The 27,657-nt window shown below is 41.0% G+C and overlaps 1 protein-coding gene across 1 annotated transcript; it reads right to left on the minus strand.

Annotated features, from left to right (window-relative positions):
- Positions 1–2,002: 2,002 nt before the first annotated feature.
- kdm5ba (lysine (K)-specific demethylase 5Ba) lies at positions 2,003–27,657 on the minus strand. The gene is made up of 27 exons (XM_038303670.1): positions 27,369–27,657; positions 19,789–19,866; positions 19,390–19,512; positions 19,120–19,290; positions 17,834–17,959; positions 17,511–17,604; positions 17,319–17,425; positions 17,068–17,226; positions 16,847–16,966; positions 13,894–14,052; positions 13,466–13,647; positions 11,301–11,463; positions 11,105–11,224; positions 10,824–11,018; positions 10,455–10,636; positions 10,155–10,279; positions 9,915–10,065; positions 7,053–7,173; positions 6,584–6,939; positions 5,706–5,844; positions 5,456–5,635; positions 5,213–5,371; positions 4,676–5,095; positions 3,837–3,924; positions 3,570–3,748; positions 3,233–3,493; positions 2,003–3,149 (listed from the first exon to the last, which is right to left on the minus strand). The coding sequence occupies exons 1-27, from the start codon at positions 27,519–27,521 to the stop codon at positions 3,012–3,014; spliced, it is 4,449 nt and encodes a 1,482-aa protein (XP_038159598.1). The 5' UTR covers positions 27,522–27,657; the 3' UTR covers positions 2,003–3,011.

Consider the following 27,657-nt stretch of genomic DNA (forward strand, 5'->3'; position numbering starts at 1 on the left):
TCACTGCCCCGAGGGCCCCAATGACCACAGGTGGCACTGATGCCTTGACCTTCCAGGTTTTCTCCAGCCCTTCTCTGAGCCCCTGGTATTTCTCTAGTTTCTCATGTTCCCTTTTCCTGATGTTGCAGTCACTTGGTATCGCTATGTCAACCATAAAAGCGTTCCTCTGCTTTTTGTCCACCACCACAATGTCCGGTTGGTTTGCCATTACCATTCGGTCCGTCTGTATCTGGAAGTCCCACAGGATCCTGGCTATATCATTCTCTGTTTCTCACCCATACTCTGCACAGATGTTCCTGTATACTATTCCAGCCACTTGGTTATGGCGCTCCATGTAAGCTTTCCCTGCCAGCATTTTACACTCTGCAGCTATGTGCTGGATCTTCTCAGGGGCCTTTTTGCACAGTCTGCACCTGGGGTCTTGTCTGGTGTGGTAGATCTGGGCCTTTATTGCTTTGGTGCTCAGGACCTAAATAACCCTAACCCTACATGCAAAGGATGTGGGAGAAATTGGGAGATATTTAAATATGTAGATATATATAACATGTATTATATATATATAGGGATCTGAATGAAGAAAATGTTCTCATTTAATACTTTATTCTGTACAAAGCTGAATGTGCTGACAAGATCACATAAAAATGTTCAGTGGAAATCAAGTTCTTTAACCAAAAGGGGCGTGGATTTGGAGTCACACACCAAATGAAAGCGGAAAAAAAGACTGGAGACGGCTCCCAACTTTAACGCCTGGGCATGCTCCTGATGAGGTTGTAGGTGGTCTCCAGACCTGGATCAAAGCATCCTCCAACTCCTGGACAGTCTGTGGTGCAACCTGACGTTGGTGGATGGGTCGAGACACAATGTCCCAGATGCGCTTAATCAGAATCAGCTCTGGAGAATGGACGGGGCAGTCCATAGCTTCAATTCCTTCTTCTTGCAGGAACTGCTGACACATGAAGTCTAGCACAGTCCTGAATTAGGAGGAACACAGCTGGCATTGATGTACCATCCTGGATGAGCTGCACTACCTGAGCCACGTACGTGGGTTGCAGAGTCCATCTCATGCTACCATGAGTGTGAAAGCATCACCAACATTCAAAGGTGACTAAAACATCAGCCAGAAAGCAGAGGGACTGAGAAGTGGTCTGTGGTTCCCACCTGCAAAAGCACTGCTTTATCGAGTGTGTCTTGCTAATTACCAATAATTCCCACCTGTTGTCTTTTCCATTTGAATAGAATAGAATTCAGCTTTTATTGTCATTAGATTATCAAGTACAAAGGAACAAAATTAACTCTCTGCATTTAACCCATCCCCTCGGGGAGCAGTGGGCTGTCATTGTGTGGCACCCAAGGAGCAGCATGTGGTTAAGGGTCTTGCTCAGGGACCCAGAGTGAAAGCTGTGGGGATCAAACCAGGTACTTGCAACCGTCTCAGAGCACAAGCTCACTGCTTTAACCACTAGGCCTAATCTGGACCCAACCAGATTTAAAACATTTATAAATTACCGTATGTTGTCTGAGGAAAGTGACTAACTTCACTTGTGCCGCTTCTCCTGTTAATTTGGTAAAGCCCTCATGAACTAGTGAAAGAAAGGGGAAATGGCGTGCTCAAAGATGACCCTGCACATTTAGAGGATGTTTGGCTCAACCTGCTGCTGTGAAGCAGGATTCTCCACCATGAACAGAATAAAAAAAGAAAACAAAAACAAGAAAAGCCTTGCAGGGCAGCATAAAGCGCAGTTCTCTCATTAAGCCATAAAAAAAGAAAGAAAAATAACAAACTGTCAGGTGTTTTATAAATATGTGAATCAGTGAATTGCCTATATACCAAACTGAATGATTTTTGTTCTCTACTTTAAAAAACACTTTAGATTTTAAAATAGATTTTTTTTTAAATTAAAAAATTCAATGTAACATGGATGCATAAAAACCTTATTTTATTTCAGTGTCAAATTCTGTTTAAAGTAACACATTCTAATTAAAAATATCTCCAGACCTTTACTAGTTGTTGATTTTCTTTATTCGGACCCCGCTGGTTTTTAATTGGTTACCCCTGATCTATTTTATAAGATGTGTCATTTGTTAGCCTCCATAAAGCTAAAATGAGTCATTCAATCTGAGAGAAATAAAGAGCCTACATCTATATATATACATATATGGGAAAAAACATTTTATTTAATAATGCAAACTGCAACATATGAATTATATTATTTATCCAAAGGAGCAAGAAAAAGGTCATATATCCATAGTAAATAAATCACACAGTCTGTTAAATCTAAATCCAACACAATATTTTCAACCTCAACCATAAAAGGAAAGCTCACCCAAAAAACTAAATGTACATTCCTCTGATGTCGGGGGAGTTCATTCCCACTCTGTGAACATCATCGAGTCTTTTCCAGGAAACTTCCTCTTCCTCTGCAGACAGCGCAAAAAAAAGGAAAGCCGACTTCATATGAACGCCAGTTAACCGTTAGGGGATGCGGCCAAATGATCGGGTGCAAACTTCTGCACTTGTCGGAGATAAAGAGCTGGGAGGGGCACAAATATCTACGGTACTGAGTGACGTTTTAGGATCAGTGAGGGTGATTCTTCAGGAAGGCCTCTTCTACAGACAAACATAGTTCAGATGGCAGCTGAATGTCAATCTGTTCAGCTATTGCTCTGATAAATAATATTTACCCTACAGGAACAGATCAGGCTCACATTGTTCAGATGTAGGACTAAGGAGAAACTGTTATGAAATGTCAAAACGACATTTTTTTGGTTGGAAAATAAACCAAAAACAAAAATCCCTGCGCCATTGGTTTTCCTTAAACCAACATGTCCAGTCGTGGAAAGTTTCATAAAGGATTAGCTGAAAAAAACAGCCAAGTGACCCAAAAAAAAAAACTAGCACCATTTTCACTGAGGGCAAGCCAGAGGGTTAAAGAGGAGAAGCCGCAGCTAGCACAGAGTTCAGTTTAAGTGCTGCAGCTTGTGTAAAAATGACTGCTCATCCTTTTTGGTCGTCACTCCCCTCTGTCGTAATCCGGCTGTGTGCAGCTTATGCAGACATAGTCCTCCTTCTCCGCTCGCTCAGCAGACAGTCCAACACAAACCTGGTGGAACCACTGGTTACAGTTACCGTCACACTGGACCCAGTTTACCTGAAACCAGAAGGACACCGTCAGCTGTAAATATTGAAGGCGCTGAATAAAAAACTGAAATGCTAACGACAGAGCAGACGTACCTCGTCCCCCTCAGGCTCTCTGCACCACGGCGCGGCACACAGTGAGAAGTCTTCCTCCGAGTCTGAGAGCGCCGGGTCGGACACCGTGTGCGACGGCGAACTCGTCCTCTTCGACTCCTCGTTCCTTTCTTTGCTTTTCTTGGGCTTCTTCTTGCGAGACTTTTTGGCTTTCTCGCTGTGCTGAGAGTCAGAACTGTCCTTCCTGCGTTTCGTCCTTTTGTTCTGTCCACTGGCGTCTTTCTTCAGATTGGAGCCTCCGTTCTACAAACATGGAAAACCTTTAAAAACCTATTTTCCTTCCAGACATTCCAGTTGAACGGCGTAGAAGTTGGCGTACCTTGTGGTGTCGGGGGCTCCCCTTCTCAGACTGCTCCGTCTCATTCCCACGAGGGGAGCTGTGGGGGGGCAGCGGGGCCAGTTTATACAGCAGGTATCTGTACAGCTGCTCGGTCTCAGGCAGGGTGACCTGCAGCAGGAAGCCCTCCACCATCAGCTCCTCCAGCTCATGACCAAGAGCTGCAACAAACGCCACAGCCGAGGGTTAAGAGAAAAAACAGACCAGGAGGTGGAAAAGTTTCCAAAAGAGCAGCTGTTAAACACCAACCTTGGAGCGGAAGAGTGCGATGCTTTGTGTAAAATGAACCATTTATTTCCTGAGTCAGATATGAAGATGTTTTGGGTCCATGTCTCCCCTGAAACATAAGAACAAAGCTACAGCTTTAGAAACACAAATTCAGACAAACTAACCGTTTACAACTGATTTTATTGGGCAGCAGGTTTGTTAAAAATAAATATCTGAATAACTTGGAGAGCTTTTATATCCAGCCTTTCTGCATGAAAACCCTTTTTTGCTACAATGACCTATAGAGCAGCGGCCCCCAACCACTGGGCCGCGGACCGGTACCGGTCCATGGGTCATTTGGTATCGTATATATAACATTTATCGACGATCAGAGTCTGAGTGATGTTTTATTTTGAAAAATATAAAAAATTCCGGTATTCTCTCCCAATTACATCAGTCGGTGCATCTGTGCCTCTTGACACAGGTTAAGACTCATCCTATCTTTGTGAAGCGGGATTTTCTGCGGTTACAGCGACCAAAACAAGACTGGACATCAGGATCACACTTCGTCTGTCATTTTCTCTGATTACGCCTAGATAGGACCGGCTTGTTGTTATATTTTAATGCTGTTTGTATTTGATTTTATGCCAGTCGTATCATTTTACTTGATCGTATCCCCGTATACCCCCCCCAGCCGATTGATTTTATGAAGGATTCAAGAAAAGTGTCGGAATAAAAACTCATGTAACCCATTTCATTTTAAAAACTGAGCTTCGTTTCTCTTACCTGTGTGTCGCTGAGGAAAATTAAATCCTGATAAAGTTCATTGAAGTTTGTGGATTTAACACCAAAGAAGTAAATTTGTTAAGCTTTCGACTTACCGCGTTGGCCATCCTCTCCAGCAGTCCGATTGTGCAGGCCTGCTGGACTTTGTACTGCCATCGGACCGTTCTTTCAATGAGGAAGCGGAGGGCGTCTCCTTCTGGCAGACGGACCCGGATCCTCTGCAGCGAGGCCAGCAGAGGCAGGACCTTGTCCAGAGGCGGCTTCCTGGACCGCTGGCAGAGCGAGCAGAGCCAGACTTGGCCGTAGTCCAGGTCTTCAGCTGTAGAGATGCAGTCGTGGTGAAAAATGTCTCGGCAGAGCTCGCACTGAACCATGGCACCTGAAGGAGCCTTTTGGCAAACACAGACACTAAGTGCACAGGAGTTCTCAGCAGGAAGGAGTTTGGACTCGTTTGAAGCTCTGAGAGCCAACAGGAGCTCCATCTCCCTCTGCTGGACATCAGCTAAAGTGCTCATCTGTGGAGAGAAAACATCTGATATAATGTTCCCTCTGTGACTGAAATGAATCCTTAAAGAGTTAAAAGGAGTGTATGGATTCAGGGCAGGATGTTGATCCATCCAAGATGAACTCACAGCAGAGGCAGAGTCCCTGCTCTCAGAGAGAGCTCTCTCCACGTCACAAAGCGACTCCAGTTTCTGCGAGGCTTTTCTGATGAGCTGTGGAGCTTCTTTTACTTTCTTAGACCTGCACTTCTGATGTCCGGACCCAACGTCACATCTTGGACAGAGGACCTAAAACCCCATGAATGAAATGTCAAAGACTTGAAAAGGACAGGAAAGCAGGTTTGTTTGGATTCCACTGTGAAGCCGTTTTACCTCGAGGAGAGAGAGGGGGGAGTTTTTCAGTAGGAATGTTTTTGCTGCGCTCTCCTTCCAGCTCTGAACGTCACTGATGAGAGCCTTCAGTCGACTCAGCGGGTCCAGCCGTGCTGGGATACTCTCTGCCCTGACAACCAGCTCAGAGAGGCTGTCCAGCACAGGAATCCGTCCTCCCATCTTGGAACAAGAATAAAGCTTTTACTTTAAAGCTTAAATTTACCCATTTTAACACTGAAGTGTGTTTTACCTGAAGCATTTCTGCTTCATTGAGCCATTTCTTGGCTTTTGAAACAACATCCTTCAGCTGCAGACAGTTGGGCAGGTAGGCAGGGATGTTTTCTACTTCTGTCAGAACAGCATCAAGCGTCTCAATGCTGGGATACGGTCTGAAAGATTCAGGAACAGTTTGATTTTTCATTTTTGCTGCTATAGGCTTAGACTTCATCATTCTATCTCCCACTCTGCAGAATCTGTTAGTTCAATCTCTAACGTTCTGCTCTCTCTGTTTTTTCTCATAGTAGCTTCATCTGGTCTGTTCTTGATTGGCTGCGACACCATACTGGAGAGAAATATCAGCTGTGCTGCTGCCATCAACACCTTTGTTTATAGATGTTGGAGCTTGGCCTGTTTTTCAGTGTTGTCCTGTTTTTCTGACTGTGACTGACTGGATGTGCTCTCTTCGTCCTCTGACATGGGAGCTGGCTCGGAGCTCGTCTGCCTGGCTGTGTGTTTCCTGGACGGGGCCGCCTTTACAGCTGCTTTTTGTGTCTCTGCTTCGGTCTCCTTGAACCCCAGTCGGCCTCAGCAGATGGCCGCTCACACTGAGCCTGGTTCTGCTGGAGGTTTCTTCCTGTTAAAAGGGAGTTTTTCCTCTCCACTGTCGCTACAAGCATGCTTAGTATGAGGGATTGTATTTGAGTCAATGAGTCGATGCAATCATCTGGTTTTCCTTGGATAGAAACCTTTGAATCAATTTGACTGTATGATCTGGTGAACTGTAAAGAGCCTTGAGATGACATGTGTAATGAATTGGCGCTATACAAATAAACTGGATTTAATTAAATTTTTTTTTTAGTGAAAAAGATAAAGATCAGAAAAGTGAAAGTTTGGAGAAGAACGTTTTACCTGGCATCCATGAGGCTGAGCACGCGCTCCTCCCACTGCTCTGACACAGTCAGCAGCTCCTGCAGGCGGGCCATGGCTCTTTCCACAGAGCTGTGCGGGGCCAGGCCAACGCCCTGGTCTATCAGCCTCCTCATGGTGTCCAGACAGAGGCTGTCAGGTCTGCTGCTAGCCTGCTGCACCGCCTCCAGCCAGCGGGCCTGCTCCAGCCTCTCTCTGAGCAGCGGGAGCTGCGGCAGCTCCACATCCAGGCCCAGACTCGCGTCCAGCAGCTCCTGAAGCTCCTGAGGGCTAGGCGACTCGTCGGAGAGGAGCCGGGTGCTACGCTGCTGGAAGTCATCAACCCGGGTCAGCAGGTCCTGCAGGTCACAACAATTAGATTATTCTAACTAATCTTTATTTTGACAGAATGTAGGAGTTTCTTTGTCACTTTGAGCAAAGGAATATGCTTTTGGGAATTTGTATTATTTACTTTAAGTAAAGGAGCCTGTCGGATGTTACATGGCAGGTTATCCAGCTGGTGGACAAAAGAGCGCAGCTCCTCCACGGTCAGTCCGTTCTGGTTCGGAGGCTTTCCTCCTCCTGAGCGATACCTGACAGGCAAAACGAGAAGAGCTGATCAGGACAGTGGCAAACACACGGCCTGGTGTCTACCCTCCCACTATCTGAACTGGTAGTGATGGGGCAGACCAGTAAATATGAGGGAAAAAGAAGAACGTTTAGCATATTTGAATCTGTTCTGGTAAATTAATCCTTTGATGTCGAAGTTTGCATCCGGATCTTTCATTATTTGGCCCATAAGTCTGAAAGGTGGAAAAAAGCTACCCCCCCAGTTTACACTTAGTTTTTAAACCGAAGTTAAAGTTAGCATAAACAATAGATGGTAAATGAAGGGAGCGCCCCTGCATGTGTCATATGTGATGAAGGCATGGCTGCTGAATGCACCGATTAATTGGCCAGCGCATGAAAGCAACATCTGATAATAAAGGAAGAAAATAAAAAACAAAAAAAACAAAAACCCTGATATCAGTCCAGAAATATCAGCTGGCTTATGCAACAGTTATGGTTGTCAACAATATTGATCTCCCGAAAGGTATCGATACTCAAACCCTGTATCCAAGTTAGCGCCTCCATTAACCATTATTCTGATAATCGATCAATCTGTCAATAATTTTTCGGATTAATACTCGCATAGCAAAAGGTTCCTTAAAGATTATTTTTTACACAATTAAACCAGTTTACAGAATTAAACCGTCAGTTTTCTACCTGACGAGTTCTGGATAGAACATGTCGACAGATGAAAATTTTTTATGTTAATACTACATTTTCATTTATATTTTCACAATGTTTGTATAATTACTGCTTTAAGTGGGTTTCTGTCAGATAAAGGCATGTTTTAGAGTCTCTATACTCCAGTTAACCATTATTAGATTGCTCAATTAGTTGACAATTCTTTTTTAATCAAATTGCTTATTAGGATTAATTGTTTCAGACCTATTACAGCTGTAATCGGCACGGTGTCGACAGTAAAGATAAGTGTTGTTTGTAAGGATTCACAGATATGAACATTTGGGCCGATATCAACATCTTATTATTTTGTGGTTGCAGCTGATAACCCATATTTTTGTCACCAATAAAAAAAAAACACCAATGCTTCTATGCTTAAAAAAACACCCACAATCCTCTGCAACGTCACAATCACTTTCACTGCCCTCTCCTCCGAAATAAAACAAACCACTGAATGTCAGCACCGCCCCACTTTTAGTGACCAAAACATTTTAAAGGCACACTATGCAACATTTTTCAGTTAATGTGTTCCATAACGTTTTGGATGATTAAATGAGTCATTTCAGGTTGAACAAAGGTTTTCTCGGCCGCCCTGGTGGTCTGTGGGGGAAATACCGCACTTGCAATTGCAGGAGCACCGACCCGCACCCACAGGCTCAGAAGTCTCGTGAGAGTCAGTCTTGCTTTACGGCGAGAACTGCTACACCCCCCAGTTAAAAGCATTCTCGTTGCTAGCACAGTGGCAATCTTTGTGCAGTTATGCTACGTTCACATCGGACGCAGCAAAATCGTGTCTGCTGCTTCATTTTTGCTGCTTGTACCAGTTAGTTCTGACGCGCGGCTGAAGCAGCTTTGCTGCTCTGGCTGCGCGGTGCAAAAGTGTGTCTGACGCGCATTGGGCGGAGCTTCACTATCCTTTCTCTGCCTTGCAGCTATATTTGCTGTGATCATTTGGAATAAAGTAGTTTTAATATGTGTTTAAATGAGAAAATACACCTGAAAACGTAATCAGTGCCGTCAGTTCATTCAGATTATTATCCTGCCTTCAATATTTTTTCTGTCGGAGCCGCTCAGACCCCCACATACCAGCGGTGCGCCGACAGAAGGAATCCCTTCATCAGCAGCCTCTGGCCAGGTCGCCTCCTCGCGGTTCACCACGGCAGCTGGTAGGTGTTTTTCATCTAAATAATCCAAACTGCATATTCTGCCGGCAGATTCCTGTATTTTAAGTTAATTTAGGCGTCAATAAACTGTTTAAGAGGAGTGATCATAGCCTCTGATCATCAGCGCTGTGTCTCTCTCCCTGCTTCAGCTGCTCAGACGCGCTGGGCCTGCTGCTCAAAACGCGCCGCGGGACCTTTTGCTGCGCCTTGACGCGCGTCAACCATTGACTTTGCATGTAAACTCGCTGCTTCTGTCGCGCCAGCTGCGGTGTGAACGCAGCATTAGTCATTCGTTGCGTTCGCCTGTCTGCTAAGCTCAAAACAACCGCGCCTGGCTTGACGGAGAAACCAGGAGAACAGCTGTGCATATTTACGACAGTGCACTTTTACTTTCGCCCTCTGGGGGGAGCCTCGCTGGAAAATCAACAACGGTTGCATAGTGTACCTTTAAAATGACAAATAATGGCAGATATCAGTGCAGATATAAGGTGCATCCCTGATTGTTTGCATTTTTATTTTAGTTTATTTTAGATTTCTTGAGTATTGGAAATGAAAATAATATAGAAAAACATCAGTCAGATGATCAGTTATATTTGGGTTATTTCTTTAGCTTTTATTCACAGAATTATTTAATCTAACAGTTGTGATTCATATTAAGGTGGAAAAATGTTTTTAATGTTATTAAAAAACATGTTTTATGCTTTTGAATTTTGTCAGTTTTTTCCACCCGTGATATAAAAATAAATAGTTTGGGGTATTGAATATTTTCCTGGTATGATATAAAGCTTTGAATTGAAGTATCAGTCCATGTTCGCTACCTTATAGCTCAACAGGAATGCAGCTGGAGCTCCAGTCCAGCCGCATTTCAGGCTTATTTTTAGTACCTCGTCTGCCTTTTCCCGTTGAGAAGCTGCTGTGCCATTGCAGCAACTTTATCAGCCTCAGAGATGACGCTGCGCAGCTGATCCAGGAGGCTAATTTTAGGGAAAGCCTTGGTTTCCGCTTGCTCCACTAAGCTGTGAAGTTCCTCCAAACCTGATGAGGAAGCAGGAGTGATGCAACAGAATATTGCGGTGAGGGTTGCAGGATGACGGAGTAACGACTAATAAAAGGTTCTACAGCACCTTTTTTCTTGGATGCTTTGTTCTCCACTACGTCTTTGACAGCAGAGAGCCACTCCTTGTAGGACTCTGACCGCAGCTTCACTGCTTCCATCAGAGGATATAATTCATCCAGGGTAAACTTATAACTGTTGGAGGAACAAAAAGCTGTGAATTACTTTTGAGTAAAGAAAAGGAAATTATATATACATGTAATTTGTTTGCATCATTCCTGAATGCCTGGTGTTGTTTTTTTTTAGAGGGAAACCTGAAGTAAAATTCACAGGTGAGTTTGTTCAGTTGTTTTGGTTACTAGAGACTCACTGAAGTGTGAGGTTGCTATGGGGACAGGAGCAGAGGTGCTGGGCGTGGTACAAACAAGCCATCTTGTTAGGGCTGCAGGAACAAGCGATGCCAGACAGGTAGCAGGTGGTCCGACACTTGCAGCACTGCCGCTCCTCATCAGGGAGCAGCTCGTAATCAACCTGTCGGGACCGCACCACGCCCTGGAGACAGACATCCAGACATCAGACAGCAGAGCCAAAAGTGGCGTCTGTGCTGCAGGAAGAGCCTCCAGCACGTTACCTCTAATGTGTTCAATAAAGCGAGTTGGTTATCAATCAGGAACATCAGTCAACGCTTCTTTCACCTTCTTGTAACAAACTTCAGGATCTGAACCATTTAGCTTCTCACCATCTTGTTTATCTTTTCTCGTAGCTCCCTCTCCTCCTGGATCATGGTGGCCATGTCCTCACGCAATGAAGCTGCCAGCTCCACGTCCATCGTGTCCGCCTTAAACGCCATGTTGCAGACCATCTCATCGTGGGAGAAGACGCAGTATCTGCTCAGCTGACGATAGTGATCCACGCAGTTCCGGCCGATGGGCATCTGCCGGAAAAACAAGAAGAACTCTGAGTTCAGCACTAGTAGATTGGATCACATGGAGCTGCTACGGTGCGGCCACGTTTCCTCACCCAGTCCATGGTGCAGAAGTTGACAGCTTCAGCAAAGTTGAAACCCTGGTTGAAGCCGCTGTGGTAAGCTCGGGGAAAAGTGATCACAAACTCGCCTGCACACTGGTTGGTACGGAAGATCTGCACACAGGCAGCGGTTCACTATACGGTACACGGTAGATGCTTTTACTGTTTGAAATGATGTGGCTGTGATTACCGGGACGCCGTTGTTCATCAGCGTGTTGGGATTCATGATGGTGACAAGCTGATGGAGCAGGTCGGGCTGCGATTCAAACAGCTCAGGAGCCAGTTTCTTCATGACAGACTCCAGGTGCTCTGCAGCGTAACCAGGAGCTCCGTACCAGGTCTTTGGCTCGCCCCTGCGAAAAAGGACAAAAACTCAAGAGTTTATGGTCTGCCGCCAATCCATTTTCCATGCTGCCTTATTTGATAGGGCTTCAGGCGGTGCTGCAACATTTCATGAAAGTTGGACATTTACAGAAAGGTTGTTAACTGACATGAGCTGACAAAAATGGTTCAAAAATTAAGGAAAAGAATCTTAAAACACTCAAATGTTCCCATAATTTGAGAAAGGAAATTAGATGATCGACTGACAAAAATAAGACAAATATTATGCACTTCCTCAAACAAGAGAAAAAAGTTATTTAATAGAAAAATGACTTATTTTATTATTTGCAGCGTTGCCTATTGTTGGCTAAACTGTTCTGTCCCGGTGGGAAATTATTAGTAAGGACAGAATGCAAAGTAATGCCTGTTATTATGAGGAGTTCAAAAACATTACGCCACAGAAAGAAAATGAAAACTCTATTAAACTCAACAGTTATCTCGGTTACTGTCAGAGATGGGAAGTAACAAAGTACAAATACTTTGTTACTGTACTCAAGTAGATTTTTCTGATATTTTTACTTTACTTTACTACTTATTTTTATGCCGACTTTTTACTTCTACTCCTTACATTTTTACACAAATATCTGTACTTTCTACTCCTTACATTTTAAAAAATTGGCTCGTTACTTTAGTTTTGAATAATTTCAATGGAGTTACCAAATTCAAAATTCAATCTAATTGGATGGGAATCTACGTTGCATTTGACGCACCACTACAAGATGAATCGACAGATTCGGCGGTATTCATTGGCGGCAAATCATTGCAGCTTGGTGGCGGTGGCGTTAGCATAGTAGTATGGACGACGAGATGATTGAAAATGAACACAACGGAGATCTAGTCCTATTGGCAGACATCCATTTAAAATGTAGGCAACGGCATGAAAAAAAATGGTTTCTACTTTTACTTTTATACTTTAAGTAAATTTATAAGCCTGTACTTTGTTACTTTTACTTGAGTAAAGAAGTTTAATCAGTACTTCCACTTTTACCAGAGTATTTTTTAACACAAGTATCTGTACTTTTACTCAAGTACGGAAAGTGAGTACTTTTGCCATCTCTGGTTACTGTGCACCGACCGATCTCAGCACGGTTTTAAAACGGTAGGTTAAAATTGGGCTTCTGCGTTGCTCACTCGCTTGTCTTCAATACTTTGGCTTGTTGGCCGATTGTATTTGTGTGCAGTGACATAATCCTAGTCACATGCTGTTGTTTTGGTAAGTAATCGCAAAAAAGGCTTTATTTACTAGCAAAATAAGCAAAACCAAAGCTTAACAGACAAAAGTAGCAAATACATCAGCAGGACTCCATAATCACTGGGCTAGAAATGTTTAAAATATTAAATGATGTTACCATTAATGCCCTCACTTTTATTGACCTTCATGTTGGTTATGGAACCTGTTGCATTTTAAAATGATGGCATCCCTTTAAGTCTCACCATGAAAAAGGTAATCATCTAAAACCATCTAAAAACGAACACAATTTTTACTTTCAAAAACAGAAAAAAAGATTAGTCTTTCCCGTTTTACAAAAACTACTCTCAGATTCTGATAGGTACAAATATAAATGCTGAATGACCAATCACAGCAGGCAATCAAGAATCATTGTTTTAAAGGATTTTAATCCCAAATCTTTCAGATCAAACCTCAGTCTGCAGAAAACTGGCATTAACAGGTCAAATCTTTGCAACAAACTAAAATCAACCGTAAAATGAGGACAGATTAAAGGAGATGTCCGGTCATATTCAGATGTCAAACTTATATTTTGGGCAAAAATGGCTGACTCTCTGATCGCAATGAAAATAGTGTCAATTCAATTAATTAATTCACAGTGAACGTATTAGTTTTAGGTATAGATAATGATCCACTGATTATTCCTTGCTGACCGGACTTTTCTTTCAAAAGCTGCAAATCACAAAATAAATGCTTCCTAGTGGCAGATTGAAACCGCAGCAATAGCTTAGCAGAGGGTTCTTTACCAGTGCAGATAGTTTATGGAGTAGCTCCAGTGGTCCTCGATGTGCCAGCAGAAGGAAGAGAAGCACATGCCCACATACAGCCAGGGAACCTTCATACCACAGATGTCCGCTGTAATGTGGGTCAGCACCGAAGCGTCCAGCACCGGCATGTTGTTCAAGTTCCAGCCGCTGGTCACGTAATGCTGAAGGTCAGAGACAGGTCTCAACACTCCGCCTCCACTACACGCTCCAAACCAATCAGGCCAAGAAAATGACTCATAAAAATCATAAATCAACGGCAAACTATCAAGACTTTATCAACAAAAATTAGACACATGGCTTTTTTTTTTTATTTCTCTCCATTCAACTTTAATGTAATCTCTCAGGAGTGTTTAAAAACCAAACATGAAAAATGACACCATTCCTTCCCCACCAGGGATCTACAATACCTCATCGTCTGGAGAGACTTCAAAATGGCTGTTTTTCACAGGAAACCCACTCCCAAACTCTTTGGAGGCAATGTCTGCTCCGTATTCCACTGTGACGTCTTCCTCTATAGTGCTGACAAGACGCCAAAACTCCTTCTCCACCAGCTCAGTGGGAACCATCTGAAAACAGAACCACCATTACTGCAGCAGTGTTTACTTGGGTATGATTCCCAAGCCACACACAAAGGACTATTTAAAGGCACATCAACAGTGACTTTGATCAGATGAAGTCAAATCCTCACAAGATGGTCTAAAATAGCTCCTTTCAGAGCATTTTCATTGGAAATACACACTCAATTCTGACAGAACCATTTAATCAACACCATGATGTCCAAATTAATTCCTAAATGTCCGTTCTGTTTTTAACATTTAACGCATTCAACACTTTAGAGTAACTATTCAAAACTTTAATAAAAAAACAAAAAGAAAACACACACACATTTGCAGGGCTTTAAAGGAATGTATTTATGTTTCACTGAAGGAAAATAAAAACTAGCCAGTGTGCTCGATAGACGTTAAGGTCTGCAGTTTTGTGAAATTCTGGGAAAAAAAAATATATATATATATTAGGGATGCACGATATTGGGATTTTGGCCGACATCCGATATGCCGATATTTTAAAACTCATGTAGCCGATAACCGATGTCGATACCGATGTTAAAGCTGGACAAAAATAAGTAGTCATTGAAAATAGCAGTTTTATTATCCATTACTGACACTTTGAAAAATAATATACTCAAATATATTTTCATATGCTGATATCAAATAGATTTTTATAAACGCGGTATCGATCTATTTTACTTTCAAAATCTCATGAAATTTCCTCGTTCTGTTACAAACTCTCGTGATATTTTGCAAATCGTCTTTAGAAGTTTTTAAGTCTGTAAAAAATAAGTTTTTGAGGAAGAAGAAGTAGTATTTTTATTTTTTTTTTTTAGACTTTAGAAACTCAGAAGCTGATCAAATATCGGGTTAAATATCGGTGGGGTGGCCGATGTCCGATATTCAGTTTTAAGGCCGATACCGATAGGGGGCCGATTATATCGTGCATCCCATATATATATATATATATATATATATATATATATATATATATATATATATATATATATATATATATATATATATATATATATATATATATATATATATATATATAAGCATTGCTCCTGATGAATTACACTACTTCAGTGAGTAAAAAGAATAACAGACACAAGGGGAGGGACATGCATAACTTTTTCCTTTCCTTTCAAACATCAATATTTGTACTAAAATATTCTCTCTGTCATTATTTGTGGACATTAAGATCTAAAGAGAAGCGTCATCTCCTGGTCAGACCCTGTAATTACATGAACTTGTTGATGGCATGAAAATTATTATTTAAAAGAGCATTAAATTATACACATACATATATATGTATGTATGTGTATACATACATATATATATATACACATACATACATACATACATATATAGGAAAAAAGCTATTTAATGAATTTTAATGATTTTAATGACCTTGTGGAAACCCTGTTCTTGTAATACATCTTCAAAACACATGAAGCTTCATTGGCTGCTCATTATTGCTCACGAGGACCATCAGAAAATTGATTAAAACACTTTGTAAAAATGTTTCTTTTTTCTTAATCCTTAAGTGTAAGAAAAACAAATTTCATTCATAAATCAATTGCTTCGCTTTAAATGCTGAAACATAGGCTTAAGTCGGATCCCCTCCCACACTGCTGTCTGTTATCGTCTGCTAAGCACCCATCAAACGGGAACTCAGGAAGCAGCAAAAACCCACACCGTCTGACTTTCACTGTAATCTGTGTCGATGGTGAAAAAACATCGATCCTCTGAAAAACATACACTGAAAATTATTCAGCTTCCATATACGACAAAACTATCTTTCGACATGAGCTTTACCCACGCCTCCTAGGGTGACCCTTTCTGAACAAAGAATTTAGTGGGATACCTTTTATCCATTTACAATGCAATAAACGTATTGTTTACTGAAATAAGTTAATTTACCACGTATCCCTTTTAGAGTAATAAAAAGAGAGAGCAGCAAAAACGCATGTGCTGCTTCATTTTTGATGTTTGTACAAGTTTAGTTCTGACGGGCGGCTGAAGCATCTTTGCTGCTCTGGCTGCGCGGTGGACAAGTGGGTCTTTCTTTGCCTGGAACAATGGCAGCTATATTTGCTGTGATCAGTGGGTAAAAATTAGATTTGATATGTTTTGAAGTTATAAAGTCCACCTGAAAACTTCACAGCAGCCTCTGGCCCGGTCGCCTCCTCGCCGTTTGCTGCAGCGGCTGGTAGCCGTTTTTCTTGTACGTAATCCAAAACTGCCGGCACCAGAATAATAAAAGCGAACAAGTTTTGCCAGCAGATTTTGACATTTTAAGTTAATTTAGGCGTTAATAAACTGTTTCAGAGGAGTGATCATAGCAGTGCTGCCTGTCTCCCTGCCAGCTCCGTGCGACGCGCTGCAGACAGCATGCGCATTCATGCGTTTTAAAGGCATGGTTTCAAGGGGTGGTCTGAAGGGAGAGTCATGGTTGTGTTTAAAAATATAGTTTGCTGGAACCGTTTTTCCAAGATCGCCTACTGCACCTTTAATAGATTGACTGATTAGCAGACAGTAAAGTCAAAAACTGTTTTGGGAAAGGATAACATTACAAAGGAAGTGCAAATCTGAAGCTAAATCTACAACCAGAGGTTGCCATAGTTACTCCCAGTAAAATCTGACATCTTCAATAACACCTTGGTATAAATCTAGTCAATACTCATCTACATGAATATTAAACATTAATCTTTAACACTATTTAAACATCATTACTGGTAAACAGAGGGACACATCTAAGACTCCTTCATGAGATGAACTCTAAGTACAGGAGGTGATGTAATCTTACATGAACTGGCATGTTAAAGTAATCGGACTTGAAGGAGTCGGCCATGTCCCCAAAAGTTTGGAGCGTGTAGCTCCTGCTGGCTTGCTCAAACCCAAATGCGACAGGAGGTTTGCCACATTCCTGCAAAGACAAACAAAAACAACCAAAGATGCTGGAGGTGCTGGGATTTCTAAACGCTGATTAGGAGCAGATGGGCTCCTTGAGGAGGCGCGGCAGCTCACCTGAGCCAGGCACTTGGGGCACCTCCAGTCACCTTTAGGGACATCGTGAAGGGGTGGGATGAGACAAAAGATGTGGTAGCTGTCGTCGCAACCATCGCACAAGAGCAGGCGGTCCTCTTCACTTCCACTTCCACATATCAGGCACATGTATTGGTCCACCTACCAAGAGAAAACAGCGCTGCACTTGTTATATAAACAACTCTAAAAAAATAAAACAGGGGTCTTAGTCTGAATCACCATGAAGCATTTACTTTATTGTGTGGGGGTTTGTTTATTTTAGTTAAATCGGTTTCTTCCTGTTCTGAGGGGTCCTTGTGTTCAGTTGGTTCTTGTTTTATTTCAGTGACTGCCATTCTCACTGAAAGACAAGGATGGACAGCCAACACACACTTTAGGAGTCACTGAGAAAAGAAAACCCTTTCATTTTCATTCAGTATTCCTACCAGGCTCTGGTTTGACAGCATAGGTTCCCATTCTCCTCCTCAGATTGGGGCGGTTCTCACAAATTTCACCAGGTTCTCTTTTAAATGAGAGTCTCTGCAATCAAAAGATGAAGAACAGAAAGAAACTGCATGAGTTGTTCATTTTCCCCAACTTTCATCATTAAAAAGCATAAATAAACCGCAAAAAAAAGCACATAAAAACATCCAGAAGACACCGTGAGCTCATAGTGATCAGAATTTGCACATTTGTGCAAAGTGGACCTCAGTCTACAAGACGGAAACTAAATTTTACTTTTAAGGCGGATAAAAGTTGAGCAACGTACTTCGGATCTCATCCGTTTAGCTCGGCGAGCGATGCTGCAGGTCTCCTGGGGCTGCACAGACTGGCGCTGTGGGAGATCATGCGGGGTGTACTCCTTGTCCTTAGTGTCATTGGTTAAGGTTGCCTTCTGCAAAACCAAGAGGACAGTTTTATATCATTTTAAGAATGACTTAACCCTTTATAGGGCACTATAAATACTTTGAAAATCTAAATTTCATTACATTTTTTAAGTTAATAAATCTAAATATAATTGTTAACTAGGCTTAGTAACTTTCTAACTTTACTTTTTAACTTTTCAATTACCTTTTTACTTTCCTTTCTTGAATTGTTAACTTTTTTCCCCAACTTAATTTACAGTAGGTAATATATATAATTCAAGGGTTCATCTAATTGGTCAAATGCCAAAATAAGATGTACAGCCATGTAGCAGTATTTATTGGGGTGGGTGGGGGGCTCCATTTGTTTTGCGTTTTTGCGGCACTAGTGGCTCGTTTTTTTTTTACTGTAGCCCGACAGGAAAGGGGGTATGAGAGAGGGGGGGAGACATGCGTCAATGGACCACAGGTCAGATTCTAACCCGGGACTAACCGCTGCTCCACCTCCACACCAGGGGGACTCCATTTGTAAGGCGTATGCAAGTGATCTAAAAATGTAAACTTGCCCTATAAAGGGTTAAGGCTGGTCATCCATATCAATATTTTAAAATCTGATAATAATAAGTTTTAAATGCTTTAAAAGAAAGCTGAGATGAGCAGAACATTCCCCTGTTATATAGGATGTAAATTGAGCGAGGGCGCCCATCCTGCCAGTTTAAATCTATGAGCAGCATCATGTCAGGTTAGTTACTGCAGCAGATGGCTGAATAACTAACCAGCCAAAATAAACTTTAAAACGCTGTCACTCCATAAATAAACAATAAGGAAGAAAAGAAAATAATCTGCAATAAAAAATAGGGGGAAATAAAGTACCAATAAAAAGAAAAGATAAATAACCTGTGATTTTAGCATCAGCTGATGACAAGACTTTTTCCTTTTCATTTCTAAATAAAAAAAAAAATTAAAACAAATTCAAGGATCTGAAAGTCATTTTTCAAATCACTATCTTCTTTTATAATTGCTTTGTAAAGAAATAAAGAGCTACAGTAGATCACTGACTTTATAACCTCTCAGCATGGAGCTTCAAAGTGAGCCGTCAGGCTTATAGAGTGGTCTAATAAACTTCCACCCAGCTGTAAGTAATAAGGCTGATGACTGGAGCAGTGAATAGAAAACAGCCGATGGAACATACGGGCACATTGGATCCAATCTGGAAAAGGTTATACGGGTAGAGGATCCGTTCATAGTGCGCCCGCAGATGGGAGCCGATTGCCTTCCCAGGAGCGAATCCCATCTTCACGGAGATCTTAGTCCAGCGGCGTTCTCTGCAGACCGCATCAAAGCCTCCCTCTTCGTTTACCAACTTCAGTAAAAAGAGACATTTCAAAAAGAATTTAGAGGAAACAAAAATCTGCAAAGATTGCATCAAGCAAAGCTATGCGTATGTTATTATTTAACAGACCTTGTTGAGCTGGTAGAGATCTAAAATCTTTCTTTCAACATGTGGAATTTTTAGAGTGCATCCTTGGAGCTCCCAGAATTTGGCAATTTGATCCAGGAAGTTGAGCTTAACTCTAGTCTGAGCCTAAAGGGAAAAAAAAACAAATAGAAATGATCAAATTAAACATTCCATAACTAAAACAGGCCGTTATCAACACTCCTTTCCAGTCTGATCATACTTTTCTCTGATTTTGATTAAACATTTTCAAAGCTGTTGACTTCATGGTTATGTGAAGAGAGACTCAGCAGAATAAACACAGCAACGAGTTTAATCTGAGAACAAGGTTTTATGTTTCATACTGGCAGTAAAGCTGAAAGTTTTGGTCATATCGAGGACTAAAATAGAACAGATGAAAATCACCTCCAACTCATTAAGCCTCTGTATCCGTGGTGTGAACTTTAGTCTGTCAACATCACAGGCAAAAGGTGGCTGCCAGTCCTGCATGGGAGGAAAAAAACAAAACAAAGAGCTTTAATCAGACAGAAGGAGATTGTTTTGGTAGCAACATTAATTGAAAAAAGAAAAAAAACTGGCAACAGCTTTGGGGATAAATATATAACCCTACTCTTGTGGGGAAACATTCACAGTCCCATTCTATCTGTCTGGGTATTCCATGCCCAAGGCTTTCCAAAGAGACATTATTTAGTTTGAGTAAGGGGAAAAAAAAAGAAATGGATCATTGTTTGAGTCCTATGACTGGAGAAAGTAGAAAAAAAATCCTCAATCCAGCTATCAATACATGCTAATTCAATCCAAACCATTACAACAAAACATAAAAAGAAAAAAAAATGTTCCCTCAACATTGAAAAAAGTAAAGATAAAATCTTTTAATTTTTTAATTTTTCATCTTTCAACTAGCTCCTCTAAGTAATGCACTAAAAATGATTCTAAAGTGCATAAAATAACTTTTTTTAATTATAGTGATGAGATAAATACGCAGCATTCAAATGCCTACTGGGATTTTGTTGACATTACGTTATATTAAAGCTGGATTATATTTATTTATTTATCAGTTGTTTCAACAGGGACATTTCACCTAAATTAAAATTTCTGTAAATAGAGCAGAATTAGCAGCCATTTTTCATATGTGGTCCTTGGACAAATAGGCACAAAATAACACTCAAATACCCGATCTAAAGCATTTTACATTTAAAAAAACATGTTGACTTTTACAGAGTGAATTCTCTTCATTTATGAAGATTTATTTAGATTCATCTCCACCTGCTACAGCAAACAAAGTCAAACTGGAAACAAACCAATGCTGTTTGGAAAGTCTGCAGAGATTTAGGCTGCGTTCACACTGCAGGCCTTGATGCTCAATTCCGATTTTTGTTGCGAAATCTGATTTTTTTTTTTGCGTTGCAGTTCACATTTCCAAATATATGCGACTTGTAACTGATCTCCTGTGTGAACTGCAGTAATACAGCTTAAGTGTCCCGCATGCGCAGCGTGCTCTGTGTTTACAGAAGTAAACATGGATGGTAGTGCCATAGCGCATCTAGCGATCTTTCCCAACCATAAAAACACAATCTTTTCAAGATGGTTAAACATAAATACTGCTCTCCGCATCATCGTCCGCCATGGTTGTTGTTTTTGTTACCGCTTCTTCATAGCAAGACCCAGGATAGTGACCTTTGTCAGGTATTAATGACGTTCAGGTCGGATGGAGCTAGCCGTTCAGATTCAGGTCGCATTTGAAAAGATGAGATTCGTATCGGATTCAGGACCCCGTAGCCAAATGTCCTGGGTGACGTTGGAAAAAATTGGATCTGTGTTGTTTAGACTGTAATGAAAAGATCAGATACAGGTCGCATATGGGCAAACAAAAAGGATTTGGATCACTTCAGGCTGAACGTAGCCTTAGTGAACTGAGAGAACAGAGCAAACCTGAGGAGCTGGATGTTTACTACCTCTTTATCGTCCTTTAGCTAACATTGGGCTCAGGCTAAACCACACAAAGCTAAATAAATGATAAATAGTACATTTAAAAAAAAATACTGGTCGATTTCTTTGTTTAGCATGTAAGTACTTGTGCAACAAGAAGATGAGGGGTTCAGAGGGAGGAGACTATCAAAGCAGGCAGGTCTCATAAATCTAGATCATGTGATCCTTTTTTTAAAACTGTAAAAAAAAAGGTTTTTCACATCCCAAATGTTCCCTACAGCCTCTACATGAACAGACTGCACTTCAACAATCAGCAAATTAATTTCAGCTGTGCGTCATTAAAAGTGAGCCGGCACACGACCTTCTGCTCTGCGAATGAGAGGATTTGTAAAACGCTTTGGTGAAAATCTGTCTGGGAGCATGAAGGAAATGTGTCGTTCTCACCGAGAATATGGGGAAAACTGAAATATTCCCTCTTTGGCTTAAGAGGATTAGAACCAATAAAACGTTACCATTTAGAATCAAATGTCTTCCCGACATGACTGAGGAGACAAAGGCCTCCACTGAAGGCCTAACATGAGGATTTTATGTTCTAAACTTGACCTTTTACTGAATTTAACTAATATTCGTGGACAAACTGTTTGAGTTATGGACGCTTTAACGTCATGATCTGAAGTCCTCTCGCTGTAAAAACTAAACACTAGCAGTGAAACAAGTGATTTTCTGCACAATCCCAAACATGTCTGGAAAATGATACCTTGGACAATACTCTATATCCTAAATGCATTATTTCTGTCTAGGTTTACTTTAACAGCAGCACAGCGCATTTTATTATCTCCCAAACCAAACTGATTCAAACAACCAGTTTTTTGGGGCATAATTTTTCTCCAAGATAAACAGCAGTATGGCTGCCCATCCCTGCTTACCTGCAATTTAAATATCAAATGCCAGTGTTTAATATTTCACCAAGAAGGAGACTTAAAAACATTTTCTAATCTATCTGTAACTGGCACAGAACCCCAGAGGAACCTCTCACCACACACTCTGCACCCAGAAATCTCTGATCATAAACAGGTTGTGGTGAAAAGGTTTACTTCCGCTTCAAACACTCTTTTCTTTTTTTTGTTTTTTTCTTTTTTTAAAGAAAAACCGGAAATAAAACACAGCAAAGAGGTTACCTCAAAAGCTCTACACACAGGCTCCTATATATAGAGGCGTGCAGCTTTGTAGGACAACATAACACTTTCTTATTATGGAAACAAAACCAACTTCATTAAAAGCTAAAGCAAAACAAACAATTGGCAACTTTTGTGTTGAAAATCACTTTCAGTTAGTAATTAATTTGGCCAAATCATTCAAACAATTCATCAAATTATACATTTATTTACACGACTGATGTGATGTGGATAGGGATGGGAATCGAACACTGCTTCTGTGTGTGCCAACTCCATGGCAGCGTTTGGCAGCTCGCTTAACAATTCTATCGATTCCAGGCAGCACCAGAGCCTAGCTCTACGAAGCAGGACTTGCGTCACGTTTTTCTACGCACATGGCATTCAGTACGACATGACCAGTCGTAAGTCTAGAAAAGCAAAACAAAAGTGGTCAAAGCGTTCGAAAGATTGGCTTCATTTTAAGGAAGAGAAAGACGGCAACAAGGCGCTTTACAATCATTGCAAAGTTGCAATTACATCCAGGGGAGGAAATACATCCAACATGCAGAAACACCTGCGCACACAACACGGCATACAGGTGCTGGTCATAAAATTAGAATATCATGAAAAAGTAGATTGATTTCAGTAATTCCATTTAAAAAGTGAAACTTGTATATTATATTCATACATTACATACAAACTCATATATTTCAGATGTTTATTTTGTTTAATTTTGATGATTACAAATGACAACAAATGAAAATCTCAAATTCATCATATCAGAAAATTAGAATATTGTGAAAAGGTTCAAAATTGATGGCCCCTGGTGCCACACTCTAATCAGCTAATTAACTCAAACCACCTGCAAAAGCCTTTAAATGGTCTTTCAGTCTAGTTCTATAGGCTACACAATCATGGGGAAGACTGCTGACTTGACAGTTGTCCAAAAGACGACCATCGACACCTTGCACAAGGAGGGAAAGACACAAAAGGTCATCGCTAAAGAGGCTGGCTGTTCACAGAGCTCAGTGTCCAAGCACATTAATAGAGAGGCGAAGGGAAGGAAAAGATGTGGTCGAAAAAAGTGTACAAGCAAGAGAGATAACCGCACCCTGGAGAGGATTGTGAAACAAAACCCCTTCAAAAATGTGGGGGAGATTCACAAAGAGTGGACTGCAGCTGGAGTGAGTGCTTCAAGAACCACCACACACAGACGTATGAAAGACATGGGTTTCTGCTGTCGCATTCCTTGTGTCAAGCCACTCTTGAACCACAGACAGCGTCAGAAGCATCTAAAGAGAAACAGGACTGGACTGCTGGTGAGTGGTCCAAAGTCATGTTCTCTGATGAAAGTAAATTTTGCATTTCCTTTGGAAATCAAGGTCCCAGAGTCTGGAGGAAAAGAAGAGAGGCACTTCATCCACGTTGCTTGAAGTCCAGTGTAAAGTTTCCACAGTCAGTGATGGTTTGGGGTGCCATGTCATCTGCTGGTGTTGGTCCATTGTGTTTTCTGAGGTCCAGGGTCAACGCAGCCACATACCAGGAAGTTTTAGAGCACTTCATGCTTCCTGCAACTTTTTGGAGATGCAGATTTCATTTTCCAACAGGACTTGGCACCTGCACACAGTGCCAAAGCTACCAGTACCTGGTTGAAGGACCATGGTATCCCTGTTCTTAATTGGCCAGCAAACTCTCCTGACCTTAACCCCATAGAAAATCTATGGGGTATTGTGAAGAAGAAGATGCAATACACCAGACCCAACAATTCAGAAGAGCTAAAAGCCACTATTAGAGCAACCTGGGCTATCATAACACCTGAGCAGTGCCACAGACTGATCAACTCCATGCCACGCCGCATTGCTGCAGTAATACAGGCCAAAGGAGGCCCAACTAAATACTGAGTGCTGTACATGCTCATACTTTTCATGTTCATACTTTTCAGTTGGCCAACATTTCTATAAATCCTTTGTTTTTATTGGTCTTCAGTAATATTCTAATTTTCTGATATGATGAATTTGAGATTTTCATTTGTTGTCATTTGTAATCATCAAAATTAAACAAAATAAACATCTGAAATATATGAGTTTGTATGTAATGTATGAATATAATATACAAGTTTCACTTTTTAAATGGAATTACTGAAATCAATCTACTTTTTCATGATATTCTAATTTTATGACCAGCACCTGTACATTTAAACAAACGCCGTGTTTTTGATGCTTCCAGACAGAAGCTAAAGTTACGACCAGCATGGAAGGCAACTCTGATGGTAAGTAGCTAGTTTGGTATCACTGGCTGTGCTTAATGTGGTTCCTAGTAAATCATAGGTCATTTCTGGAAATAAACCAATTTCCTACCTCTCTTTGGGGTTATTAAGGGGGTGTGCCTTTCTCGTTAATCTAGCCCTTCATTGCTAGCATGTTTAATTAGAATTCTTACAGGATTCTTACAGGATTCTAGCTATTGCAATGGATGTAACGAAACATGCTACGAAGTTGCTCTGCAGTTCAGGGAGCGAGAGAAAGGTGACGTTCGTTTATCTAAATCAGGGGGAGATGAGTTTATTTCCCGAAATTGTACAGTAATGCTTTTTTATTAAACGGATGCCTTCCCCATTAGATTTAGATGACTGTGACGAGAATCGATAAGAGAATCGAATCGTTTCTCAGAATCAATAAGTGTTATCGGAATCGTGAAAATCCAGTGGTGTCAAAAGTACACACATTTGTTACTTAAGTAAAAGTATAGATACTGCAGTTTAAAAACACTCTTTTAAAAGTTGAAGTATCAACTTGACCTCTTTTCGCAAGTAAAAGTGAAAAAGTAAGTGCTCCAAAAACTACTGAAAGTATAAAAGCAAACTAACCTTTAAAAAAACAGCCAGATGCCACTATATGAATTGAAATCCCAATTTTTCGACTATTTCTAAAAATTCTTTGAGATAGAGCCAAGGATGGGGGAGGTCTTGTTGGTCTCCATCTCCTGATACGCTCTGGCCTGTGTCCGACCTTTCAGACATTTCCACATCTTTTTCTGAATCCTACATTATAGCATGGCATAGACAATTCACGTTTGCAGTTTGAAGAACACCTGCTTGCTTCTGATGATTCCTTTAGCTAACCAATGAGTGTTTGCGTTATATGACTCATCCAATTACACTAGTTTTCACTAGATGTGGATGGAGCCAATGATCTGCATCGGATGGCGCACATGACGGGAAATAAATATTTATAAACATTAAACCGAAGCCAAGAGTAACGAGTAACGTTTGTTTTAAAAATGTAAGTAGAAAGTACAGAGTAGAGTAGAAAGTACAGATACTTGTTTGAAAATGTAATGAGTAGAAGTCAGAAGTAGGGAGAAAAATAAGTAATGGAGTAAAGTATAGATACCTAAAAAGTGTACTTAAGTACAGTAATGAAGTATTTGTACTTAGTAACTTGACACCTTTGTAAAAATCTTATCAACTCCCAACACTAGCTGGGAAGATCTAACTCCTAATACACAGGTTAAAATATAAAAAAAATAAAATAAACTAAATCAGACCTATATAAAAATAATAGGTAACCATTTATTTCTTTAACACTTCCTCAGAGGACAAGCCAAGCATCAGCAGTTAATCTTTGTTCCTACCTTCCCTCATTGGCCTTTGTTTACATGAGCTGGGCTTTTTCTCTACCATTGGATGAGCAAACAGTGAAAAGCAGTCACCCCACCCACCCGGGTTTGATAACAATTCAGTTCCTTGTACCCCTGGCTGTCTGAAAACTGGGCCTTCTGCTGCTTCCCTATTTCTGCAGGACACCACTGCCACGTTATGTGGAGCCACACAAAACCCCTTTCATCAGGACACGAAAACGACAAAGAGAGAGGGGGGGGGGGGGGGGGGGGGGGGGGGGATAACAAGCCAAAGAACACAGCAGTCATGCAGAGATAATTTGTTTCGCCTGAATCTGCATTTTATCTAATTCACGTTAAGGTTTGGGCACACCCTTCAAAGCAGGCCTAGGAAATGTGTCATCGCGACCCAAAAAAGAAGGTCAAATTAAGATTCATTTGAGTTTTACACTTCAGTTCAAACATATTCATAAATATATAAGTAAAATTTTGCTTTTTTTAATGATAAATTAATCTTTTATGGGATTTCAGGAGGAGTCAAACCAACTCTGTTACGATTTTTAATTAACAAGATATAAAAGTTGTGTTGATAAAAGCATAGTGTGTCCCAAAACAGCAACGATGATCGCAGATCGGGTGTATAAATGGCAAACAGTTAGGTTAAAAAGTGTCCATTGATTGTGGGAGTTGTTTTATCTCCATAAACAGTTGGTAAGCGAGCACGTAGCCTTTAGATGTCAGACAACTGCAGTTTGAAACGGGCCCAAATGAAGCCTCGAGTCGTCAGGTCAACCTGCTTTTTGCATCAAAATACGTTAATAGTCAAATAAGCACCTCAGTTTCTCTCAGCATTTATATATTTTTGTCTTTCATTGGCCCAATCTTCAGGCCGTCATTTGAATTTTGCGCAAATGCAAACAATTTACATCATATTTGCGTACTGGCGTACTTCAAATGTTCAAATATTATTAGAAATTTCAATGGCGCCTGTTTTTTATAAGAGTATATCAATGAATTAAAGTTATTTTTTCGGTTCAATTTGGAAGGTTGACACACATTTCCTCCAGCCGACTGACACGTCTGAAAAGCTGCTGACCATTGGTGCCAGCAGCTCCAGCTCGGGCTAGCTAGCAGCGGAGCCGCAATCCGCCATGTTGGACGCCTTCTTAAAACACAACTTTGCTAAAAAAAAAAAAAAAAAATTCTAATAATTACCCCCCTTAAAAATAGGCCGAGACATACAGGATCAGTTCGGCTTAAAAAACAAGAAGCAGAAACACTCACAGGAGGTGGTCGGATTTTGCAGATGCCAGTTTTTTCCGCAATTGGTCGGATTTTGTTGATGTACGCAAAAGGGTCGGCGAATTCCTCCCAGCTGGGCTCAAAAACAGGGCACTCCGGGGGAGGAATAAACTCGTTCAGCTGTGGATGAGTCATTGTTGCATTTTTTTTAGACTCCAGCTGAAGATATATGGAAAAAAACGGCTTCCCCACACCGTTTGTAATCGCTTTGGATTGTTGTCTTTCAGTTCATGTCCACTCCACTCACTGAACTCAAAAGACGGATTACTTG

This window comes from Cyprinodon tularosa, unplaced genomic scaffold (genome assembly GCF_016077235.1).
Source record: "Cyprinodon tularosa strain WSP-4 unplaced genomic scaffold, ASM1607723v1 ctg1138, whole genome shotgun sequence".
NCBI classification, from domain to species: Eukaryota; Metazoa; Chordata; class Actinopteri; order Cyprinodontiformes; family Cyprinodontidae; genus Cyprinodon; species Cyprinodon tularosa.

Bases quoted from the DNA above. Each gene is read 5' to 3' on its own strand.
- kdm5ba (XM_038303670.1), bottom strand. From the start codon at position 27,521: ATGACTCATCCACAGCTGAACGAGTTTATTCCTCCCCCGGAGTGCCCT. The intron at 7,174-9,914 runs GTACTAAAAATA...TTTGCCTGTCAG, and splicing joins AACGGGAAAAGGCAGACGAG to GTATCGCTCAGGAGGAGGAA. The intron at 5,845-6,583 runs GTAAAACGTTCT...TGAATCTTTCAG, and splicing joins CTCAGCCTCATGGATGCCAG to ACCGTATCCCAGCATTGAGA.